The 11,868-nt window shown below is 27.7% G+C and overlaps 1 protein-coding gene across 1 annotated transcript; it reads right to left on the bottom strand.

Annotated features, from left to right (window-relative positions):
* Nucleotides 1–3,435: 3,435 nt before the first annotated feature.
* Nucleotides 3,436–8,244, bottom strand: LOC113867832 (protein IQ-DOMAIN 14-like). The gene is made up of 4 exons (XM_027503326.1): nucleotides 7,803–8,244; nucleotides 4,747–4,947; nucleotides 4,508–4,576; nucleotides 3,436–4,320 (listed from the first exon to the last, which is right to left on the bottom strand). Exons 1-4 carry the CDS (start codon nucleotides 8,214–8,216, stop codon nucleotides 3,601–3,603), a joined length of 1,404 nt encoding a protein of 467 aa, XP_027359127.1. The 5' UTR covers nucleotides 8,217–8,244; the 3' UTR covers nucleotides 3,436–3,600.
* Between the last annotated feature and the right edge of the window lie 3,624 nt (nucleotides 8,245–11,868).

The following is an 11,868-nucleotide window of genomic DNA, read 5'->3' on the forward strand; positions in this document are numbered from 1 at the left end:
GATAGAGATTTAAGGAAGAAATAGAAAATAAAATGCTCAAAATTTTAATTAGAAAGCATGATATCTGAGCGTGAAATCAAGCTCAAAGTATGAAAAATATGCTAAACACTTTGGAGATTTTGATGCCTTTGAACTCCATATGAATATGTTGCTCTTTATGGACGTGATGGATGCATTTGATGATCCTTTTCTCACTGGCCCATTTGATTGCATGTGGGGTCCAAGTTCTGCATAAGAGCAACGAAGAAGACAAATAGAAAAAAAAAGAAAAGAAGGAATAGCTATAGAAGAATTCTAATCAGAAAATTTGTTGATCAACAATGGATGATGTTCTTTCTGTTCATGTTTTATTATTTTATAAGGTTTTTCATTTAAATGATTTATATATCATATGATCTAGCAAAGAGAAAGAATAGTTATAAGGTAAAAGTCTCACAAATTTTCTCTTCGGATTCGCTGTCAACATTTGGCGTTATTGATAGTTCATATGATACTTCTGCCAATATATACATACACACACACTAATTGAAAAATATTTTTTCTTTTATTTGAAAGGGAAAAAAACAAATTTTGATAATTAAATTTCATAATAAATAATGAATAGTCAGTATTATAATATTTAAATTATATAAATCTTTTAAAAAATCACATAATATTTTTAAGTGATTACATAACTTTCCAAATCTTATAACTATGATCACCAATAACACCTTAACTTAAATTTTCATATTTGCTCATGAGTAGGATTAGAAATATATTATTTAACATTTTTTATTATATTTTTAGTTTTTAATTAAAATTTATAAAAATATAAGAAAAAACATTAAATTAAAAATGAAAAATAAAATTTATATAATTTTAACTCATAGTTAAAAAGTATACAACTCACAAATTAAGGTTCGCTCATTTTAACGACCATATTCACCCACATTTCACTTCGCATCAAAGTGCACATCTTTTAATTTTGATTTTATAATCAAAATCTTTTTCCTTGTGTAGATTACGTTGGGTCCCATCCAGAACAACAATATCTTTTCTGATGCAAATCTGCACTTTCTTGTGATGATCAACAAGTCTACCATGCTTTTTGCTTTTTCTTAGTTTTCACTATGAAGAAGATTGTACAGGGGATGGGAAGGCTCAATAAAATTAAGAGAATCTAGAATTATTGAGCATTCAAATGTTTGTACCTTCTGTTATGTATATGTCATACCTATCTTATTTTTTAGGTACAAGCATTAAAAATATTATTACATGCTTTACCAGTCTTCTTTGTTTACACTGCTCTTTCTTATTGTGCTGTATGTTCAGAGCATGTGAAACAAATTAACTAATTCATCATTATATGACCCCCAACATAAACTGTTGTTCTACTTTTTACTGTTATTTTTGGAAAAATATTTGTTATACCACTGTAAGGAGACACATGTAGATGTCTCTTTCATGTTTGTAATATATATTTTAAGATGCATGTATATAATAAGATAGATAAAAATATAAGTGAAAAATAGAAACAATAATGCATGGTATCATTTTTTTAGTAATTTAAATAATAAAATTATTATTATTGTTTGTTGATCTATATTTCTTTTTAGGTCTTGATAACCAATACTTGAAGATCATTAATTAATGAATAAAAAATATAAAAAAAAATCTTAGAAACACATTTGAACTTATGGTAACTGTACATTAATAGAATTTTTAATAAAAAAATTTACTCTGTTGATCCCATAACCACTGCTGTTAAACTACTGATTAGTATTTGTCTTTCTTTTTTATTTTTTAATTCAAGAGAATTACTATGCTTAGGGAAAATCCACTTTGTGACACTTTTTGGTTGTTGGAGTATTAGTTTAACAGTTGATCTCAAAATGATTCAAATAAGCAGTTTTTGAACTTTGATATGATTGATAAAAGCAAATGATTTTGGCATAATGAAAGCCACCACATATTAATGGAAAAGTGCATTTTGAAGTTAATATGATTCAAAGGTGATATCAAAAAGAGAGAAGTGTGTCTCGGTTGGATTGAAGTGGTCCAAAACTACATCAGAGAGAAGCAGATCCAATGAGAGCAACTACAACTTCTACATCACAGTCAGACTCATAATCAATTGTCTTCAACTGTATGGCCTAGGATGAGCATCCAAGGCCACAGTTCCCTCTCATAGTCACAAGAAAAATAAAAAAAGAACAAAATAAAATGGAACAGAACAAAACAAAGGAAGGAGGGGACTCATGTTGTCTCACATGTCAAATTGTCACTTCATAGGTGCAATCTTTTTTGTCCTTTTGTTTGGTGTCCATTTCTAAAAAATGGACCACCGAAAGGAGAATCTAGAAAGAAAGTTAGTATACAGTTTCCTTGAATTCACATGAGAAAAATTAAAAACAGGAAAACACTACCAAAATAGGAAATAAAAATAGAATCACAAAGCAAAAATATCTCTAAATACTATTAGTTACACTAACAGTATCTCCACACATGGTTTTCTGTTCAACCAAAATATATTCCTATGCATCAAAGTTGAAAAATGTACACTCAATGGAAGTGGGAAATCAAATTGGAGAAATGGGGTGCAGCTATTTCAAGAAAATTCTCTGAACTCGTTTGTGTGATTAATTAGAAAGAGAGATTAATATTTTACTATATTTGAGTCCTCTAATGTACAACTGTACAAGGCTAGTCGTGTTGAAGATGAAAGTTTTATTAATAAGGTTTTGTCTCTTTCATTATTCAGTAAGACTGTTCTTACAACAAAAATAAAACAGGAAATGAGGATAAGATATAAAATTTAGGATTTGGTAGTTCATATTAATCCCAAAGGCTGTTTAAGCATCGTTATATCATGAATATGACAAGTTCCTAATGCAGATCATTCCAGCACAGACTTTGTCATTTGGCATGACAAGCAATAACTAATAGTAGATTAAAAGACTAAAAATATTGTGGAGATCTGCAAAAAAACTACAGGCAAAACTGGAAGGTGTTTATTAACACGCATGTTAAGTAAGAGTGAATTTTGAAATGGAGTTGAATAGACCGTTTTGCTAAAACTCAAAGTTCTTCACTACATTGGATTAATGCTTACTAAATGATAAAAACATTGCTGGAAAAGTGCATAGTTGTTTAAAGTTCTGATGTAGAAGAAACCTACACCACAGTTTCTATTTTGGTTATTAAAAAAATAGTTTTGTAATAAAAACATCACTTACATGCATAAAAACTCATAACTATGCATCATTGTTCATATAACATTATCCTTATTTCATAATCATTAGTATTTTAGTAGGAAGGAACTAATTCAATGTAACTTCTGATGAATCACACAATCAAAATCAGCGTTGAATTGATGAAAACATTCAAAACATATTGTTGTAATATTTCAACATAACAAAATTCAGTAAAACTGAATCATGAGTCAACAAGGTGGCCTATGATCGTGTGGACATAAAGACTATAAGAGTACAGGTCAAATACTTACATCCTAAAACTGCTTTCATACACAAAACCCAAGCAAAACAAACTAATGTCGCTTCTATTTTTCGTTTTCTTTTTTTTTTTGGGGAGGAATCGTCTTCATTCACAAAACTTGTGATGTCACCTTAAATTTGCACTTTCAATTCTGTCCAAGCTGCATGTGCTTGAATAGGCCTTGTTCCTAAAATCAGCATCCCTATCTGCACTAGGCCCTGCATCCCAAAAACCCTGAAGAGACCTTCTAGTGGCACCATATCTCTCATACTCCACCCTTTGCCTTGGAGCACTATGTGACCTAACCTTAGCTCTGGAAGATTCAGTATTTGCCATGTAATTGGGATGACCCGTGTAGCCACTGAAGAAACCCCATGAACACTCACTCTTAGTGGGTGTAAACGGACCTCTCCTTGTACCACTTCCAAGCCTAGAAGAAGCAGAAAATGGTTGAGGACTATTCTCAGATGTTCTTGAAGCTGCTGCTTCTTTTCCTTTGTGGAACTTGAGAGAACCTAACGGTAAAACCTCCCTTGAAGAGAGACTTGGATTTAGAGCTCTTGAAGAACGTTTTGATGGAGACTCATACGCCACAAAACTCTCATTGTTGTAATCACAAGACAAATAATGATGTGAGCTACTACTATGGTGTGTGTTCAAGTGTGGCTTCCAAGTATCTACTTCAAGAATCTTGTCACTCTTATCATCATCAGTTTGTCCATTTCTCAATGAAGCTTCTCTAGTTTGGCTCCATGCACTTTCTTCCATCCAACCTTCAAACCAATTGGAACCAAACCTGGTTCTCTCCAAGTCAATGTCCCTAAAATTTGCATTGGAACTACATCTCTGCAAGTGCAAAATGGAGAATGCAATTAAAGGGGAAACTAAATTAATGGGTTCACCATCTACTATACATGTTTACTTTTAAGTTAAATCCCAGTCAATGTGTAAATGTTTAAAAGCATATGTAAACTATTTATAGTTAAATCAACTATAGATCCTATGATTGTTTGTGGGAAAGAATCAAATGTACCTTGAGTATAGAAGATCCATCAAATTTGGTACTATAGGCACGAAAGGGGTGCTCATAATCTTCAGGGACCTACGATAAATAAATAAATAAAAATCAGAGATAACACGTTTGAAGAAAGTGAGATGCCATAGCATAGCCTTTCTAACAAGTTAGCATCAGCTTCATAAGCCAAGGATCATCACAAGAATTAATAGGACAAAGTTAAAAAATAAAAAAATAAAAATGTTTGCTTTGCTTACAGGGTAATGAGAAAGTGAAGACTTGAAAGAATGCATATTATTATCTGACAGGATCACACGACTTGCACGTGCCCTCGACTGCAGTCGCACCAATGTTTGCATGCGCCTCAGCATATCCGCAGTTTGCTTTCTTACAATGTGACCCCTCACCAATGCTTGCAACTTCACCAATGCTTTTAGTGCTCTCAATGCCCTCCTTGCCTTACAAATTCCATCACAAAAATATTAAAAATAAGAGACAAGAAAATATTAAAAAATATTATTCGTATACTCTCATTGTAATTACTAATTTCAATACTCCTTAAACATATTTTTTTTATTAAACAAAAAAGACAAGAAAATTTTTGATAGAGGTGTCTACACCTTGAGAAAGATAGGAATAGAGGAGACAAAAGTAATAGATATAATATACAATATAATGTGAAAAAAGTAGATAAATAAAATAGGATAAAAGACTTCAAACGGGTTGAAAAAGATGAGAAATAGATAAGCATGGAATGTGAGAAAGGGATAGAATATTAAAAGGAAAAAAGACATGAGAGAGAGGGGAGGGGGTGGAGGTTGATGGGCGTAATCATTAGTAAACATAAATACAGTGGAAAGCCAGCCATTATTGATTCTCCTTTTGGTCCATTGAAGCTTCCTATGTCGCATGCCCCACCATGGTAGGACGGCAAAAGGTGAAAATTTATGTTCATTGAACATTGTAGCCATAATGTTTGAAAGAATACCTTAACCAAAGTTGCTTCCTCTCACGTGAAGGTTAAAAGATCAACTAAAAGTAAGGTGAAAAATCTCTTCTTTTTTTTAACCCTTCAAAAGCATTGCTTTCGGCTTTTCACTTGTCAAGGCCAAGAAAACAGGAATTTAACACAAATCAACACACCCCATTCCAACTCCTATTACATTCACTAATTGGAAGCCTAACAACCAGCACTTAGGCCCATGACCTATAAAACATAGTTGATGGTGGGTTATGGGTTGTGACAACATCTTTGATGTTATTCTTGGGTGCAAGGGAACAATCTACTTTGGTCACTAGAAAGGAAAGTATAATAACTTACCAAATAGGTGGGCTCATTTTATAGGAAAGTACAATTTACACACAAAATACTCATTTTCTACTTCTTAACTTTCTTGGTTTGCCCTTGACCCTTGTATTGTCACACACTCAAATTCCATTTTCTTAAGGATCAAAATCACATATATACAATACGACAGGACCGAAGGATTCGACATAAGCAGAACAGAACACACTCCGAAGCATAAAAGTGACTCGACATACCAAAATTGCAGCCACCACGTGATAGGAATACATTGCAGCTGCAATAGAGATAATAATAATAATATATTCATTTTTTATTTTTTATGAACATATTTCAAATAATTATAAATATAAAAGGGGCAAAATTAAATTTCTCCTTTTAATGATGCAAATGACCTTTTTGTATGCGTTATAATATTATCACAATAAATTTTTAGAATAAGTTTTTACTTGGATAAACTTTCTTTTATATCTTTTTATTATATCCCTCGTCTTGAGACTTTCTTTTCTTTTTATCTCTTTAATTCATAAAAAAGTTATACAAATTTATGATCTAATTAGTATTTTTCTTTTTCAGTATAAGATATTGGTAAAGTAGTTAAAAACTTATTGAAAAACAAAACAAAACAAAACACTTATCCAATAATTTTTCATATATCAAAACATTTAATAATTTTTTAATGACAGTTAGTGACCTATGCATAAATATCGGATTTTATTCATTTTAAGTCTTAGAAATGAATTTAAACGTTTAAAAAAAGTAAGTTTTTTAGAAAAATATATCTATTATATTAAAATTACAAAAATAGTTTAATAAAATATTACTATCGTATGTTACTTAAACTCAATTTTTAAAGCTTGCTAACCGTTTTCATAAATATAAATATATATTAATGGTTCTATAGAAATGTGTTGCCGGAACCCACCCCCCAAGTCCACACGCATAACATTTACCGAAGTCTTTTCGTAAGCTAAAAAGAATTTGATATTAAAATTCGTTTAAAATAAATATTAATCACTATCATATTTTTTATAAGTTTTAATATATTTAAACATATTTTTTAATAAAAATTTGATTTTATGTCTTTAGCAAAAAAATATTATAATTTTAAATGATAATAATTTTATTATATTAAAAAATTAAATATAAATCCATAATGTAGAAAAAAGTTACTTAATATAATAAACAAAGAACTAAATTCTAAAAATAATTGAATCTGTATCTTCTGCAGTAATAATATTTTTTTCAAAAATATTCTCATTCGATAATACTCTTAAAGATATTTCTATTAAATTTTCTAAAAAGATTATCATTTAAAAATTAATAGTCATAATTTACATATAAAAATTAATTTAAAAAATTTGAATTTAATATTTATTTAAAGAAGTAAGGAAGGCATGGTTGTTGTGACAGCGAGAAAAAAATAAAAGAAAGAGCGTTGAAAATGGAGGAAAAATTGACTTAGGTTTGTTTTCCGAGAAAAATTGCATTTGAAGGTGAAAAGGAGACTGAGAGAGTCAACAAATTTGAAATTAGCTGACGCGCTAAGATGTAAGAACGTGGGATGGGAGACAATTTTAAAAAGTAAAAATCTGAATCCTCAAAACCAAGCAATCACTCACAAGATCTACCATCAAATACTACTCCCAATCAAAGCATACAACTTCATTATTTTATTTTTTAATTAATATACTAAAATATCAAAATAACGAAAAAATTGTGATATAATGTCCTCAGGATATTAATTTAAAATATTAAAAAAATATAAATATTTTTTAATACATATCTTTAATTTTTAATGTATTATGATTTATTTTTAATAAAAAAACTTTTTTATTAACACCCTAAGCGTACGGATTAACAAAATTAAATAAATATTTAATACATATCTTTTAACAATTAAAGTATATTTATATTACGTATTTACTCAAACATTATGTTTTCACCTTGTACTTACAGGAACATAATCATAAGAAACTCGAAAAATCAAAACCGAACATTTTCACGTACCAAGTAACCTCGGAACGCCGACTGAATCTTCACGGCGGCGGCGGTTTCCTCCGCCAATCGCCGGGGTTGCGCCGCCGTGTGGGGCCTGGCGGTGGCACTACCGGTGCTGCTGGTTAGCCTGACGACCTCGGCTGCGGCGTGAGCGGCGGCGAGAGCAGCCTCGGCGACGGCGGCGGTGGCAGCGGCGACGGCGATGGCATGCTTATTGGCGTCCAAGGAGTCGGTGAAAGGAACAGAAGAAGTGGAGGGGTCAAAGTTGGTGTTAGCAGAGGGTAATGCGTGAGACTTGTCTCGTGTGGTGTGTTTCACGAAGCTCCATGTTCTCTTATCTTTGCCCGGTTTGGGATCCGACCCGTTTGTGGTTACCGGGTTGTGGTGCTTTTTGCCGCCGAAGAGTCGCCGGAGAAAGCCCATGATGTGAATTTTCTTAAGTCATTGGTGGGAATTGGAGAGAATGAGATAAGAAAAAGAAGCAGCATGGAACACTTAAATGGACCAGTTTTGAGGGTTGCAGATTTGGAATATGTTTGTTGTTTATTACTTCTTTGCCACGCGCTGTTCCAGACTCTCCTGCCCACGCTCTCTTTCGTTTGCAATTTGCTTTGCAAACTACTACTAAATTGAAAATTGTCAATAATATATTTTCAGTTTTATTATTTTCATGTATAAAAATTAGTATTTAATATAATCATTTTTATTATTATTATTATTATTATTATTATTATTATATATTTAAAATCATTCAAAATTATATGAAACATTAAAATTGTCTCACTTTAAATATAAAAAACATTTTCAATAGTTTTAGAAAAATTTGTTTATAGAAAAAAAAATCGTTTAAAACAGTTTAATTTTTTGGGTCGATGAAATTTTTTATTAAAATTAATTTCTTAAGAATACTAACTAAAGAACTGAAAGTAAAAAAAAAAATACAATTAAAGTATATTAATATATTTTTAAATATTATATATATATATATATATGAACAGATCAAATATACCGGTTAGATTCACTTTATATTGTTTAATAAATTTTTATTAAATAATTTAATCATAAAATTAACTGTTAAATTAAAAAATTTAATTATAAAAATTATATTTTTAAAATTTATAAAAATAAAAAATTTAATATAAAATGTGATTATTTTGATCCTCTTCCTCTCCCTCTCTCTCTCTACACACACACACACACACACACACATATATATATATATATATATATATATATATATATATATATTATAATTACTCTTACATTTTTAATGATTTTATATATAATATATTTTTTTAATTTTAAATAACTATAAGAATGTAATTAAAATACTTTTATTTTTATTATTTTAAATGCATATTAATTGTTAATTTTGGTACATAAAAATGAAATATAAATATATTTAAATTAATTTAAAATTTTGTAAATATAATTCATATTATTAAAACTTTAAATCGAACCTTTCATTTTAGAATTAAATTATTTAATAAAAATTAAAAAAATTTAAATATAACTTGCATCATATAATTTGATTTCTTTTTTTAAAATTTATTTTATTTGTCAGATAAGTGTGAAAATAAGAATTGGGTATTTACTTTTTATACCAACTCTTGTTTTGGATCTATAATTATAAAAAACCAAGTGCTTTCTCTTTTAATGAACAGGTAGATATTTTAGGTAAGTATCACCGGAAATGTGTACTCGAACTGGAACAAGTCACAATTGTAATTCAACTAACTACGAAAAGTAAAATTATAGAAAAAACAGAAAAAGAAAAAAGAACACGATTCAAATTAAATAAAAGTTTACAAATAGTTTATTGAGATAACTTAGATTTTCATTTTCATTTTCATTTTTTTATTTAAATATTTTTATTAATTTTAATAAAATTTATAATATAAATTTCATATGAAAATAATTTATTAAACAATTAGTTAATTAAATTACATATTTAAACACATCTAAAAATTTATTACACCTGCCAAAAGGAATGAGATCTTAATTAATATGTTGGGTATTTTTTTTAATTTTGGACAAAGTACAATATTATGTCTCACCTCACTCTCTGCTATAATTAATTTTCGTCTACCTGAAGATTATATTCTCTGCCTAATTTAATTTTCGAACATTCACATTTTAAATTTGAAGCATAATGAGCCCTATGTTGAATATTTTAACCTTTGAAATATAGACTAGAGTTAGGCATGATTTTCACGAAGGAAATCAATGACATTAATTATTATAATTAACTGGTTCATTTCAATGACATTAAGCTTTTGACACATTTTTTATTATTAACTAAAATTTATAAAAATTATATAAGTTTCACTCTTTTTTATTTTTAAATTAATATTTTTTAAAAATTTTAATAAATTTTAATCAATAATAAAAAATTGTTAATAACATTATTTGTAACGAAAACAACAAAGAAATCACAAAAGTGGGTCCTTTAATTATGTACAGCCATTCATCAAATATGCAGCGGCCCCCTCCCCAAATGTTCAAATCATCACCACTGCAATAGCATAAATATGTGCAAACCTGTTTGGTTTCAAAAATTACTCCTTGTTTCATTTACTATTTTCATAAATAGTAATAAAAATATCATGATTTATCTTTTTTTTTTTTATTTTAATCTCCAATCTTTTTAAATTTAACACTTTTGATCGTTAATAATAATGTGATTAATAAATTTATTATGTATATAATTTTTGTTTTACATGTTTTTTGTTGCATCATGTTAGCGTGAGAAATTAAAAGAATTAAGTTTTAAAAAAATATTAAAGTCCAAAACTATAAAATATATTTTTAAATAAATAAAAAATAAAACATCACAACTTGTAAAAGTTAAAAATATGTTTAACTTAAATATCATTTTTTTTCATTTTAACTTTTATTTACAAGTTTTAAATAAACAATGATAAAAATAAAAGAATATTACTCGTTTGAAATTATAAGAGTGTAATAAATATTATTTCAAGGATTACTATTAACAAAATTAGCTTATTATTTTAATAAAAACTACTATTTTAATATTAAATTCAGCTTTAAAGGTTAATATTAACAAAGTTGATTAAAAAACAATTTTATACATAAACCTTTATTTATTTTATAAAATATTTTGAAATAAAAGACTACAAAAATCAACTTCAATAAACTTGTTCAAATAAATATTTTTTACTAATGTTGAATCAATTATTTAATTTCTTTTTGGTTCCACTAAGTCTTTGAATTGTTTAAACCAATAGCTTAATTAATTCTTAATTTAACTGGGTAATCGACCGGTTTGATTTAACTTTAAGAACTATGATCACAATGACATGTATCAATTTAAAAAAAAAAAATGTTGTTTCAACCCATTTTATTGATTAGATATGATATTGTTAATTTTGAAACGCTCTGTCCTTTTTTTCTTTTTATCTTCCCCATGCAATGTATAAATAAACTATAGGCTTAATTAAATATTTAATTTTTAAAAAAATTACACAATTTAAATTTAGTTTAAATAAAGTATTTTGTTAAAATATAATTCATATTATTTTTTATAAATTATTAATTATAGTCTTTCTAGTAAAAGATGAGACTTATAATATCTTAATCAATCACATCAGACAAAGAAACTAAAAATAATAATTTGTGAACAAGATAAAATTATATTATAATAAACTTTATTAAAATAAAATACAAATTGTGCAACTTTTGAAATAATTATAACATTTAATTAAACCATAACTTATAATATCTACCACATTACAAAAATGAAGGACACTCATGTTTTTTTGGAATCAAACATTATCTTCTTGTGATCTAATTAATGATAATTTAAATAAGATATACATTCAGCATTTAGATTAAAAAAATATAAATTTAATTATTTTGTATAATTACATCATTAGATTTTGAAAGTAGAACATTAAAATTAAGGTTTTTTTATTTTAAATATTTGATAATCATGTTTAATCTCACTTTAAGAAACAAATTTTCTAATACATCTTTCTAAAAATTTGAACTTAAAATCTTATTTTACCAAAATCAAACTTTTTAGTATTTATACCAATGATATAAAATTAAGAAA

Source organism: Abrus precatorius, unplaced genomic scaffold, assembly GCF_003935025.1.
Source record: "Abrus precatorius isolate BTA unplaced genomic scaffold, Abrus_2018 Scaffold5, whole genome shotgun sequence".
NCBI classification, from domain to species: domain Eukaryota; kingdom Viridiplantae; phylum Streptophyta; class Magnoliopsida; order Fabales; family Fabaceae; genus Abrus; species Abrus precatorius.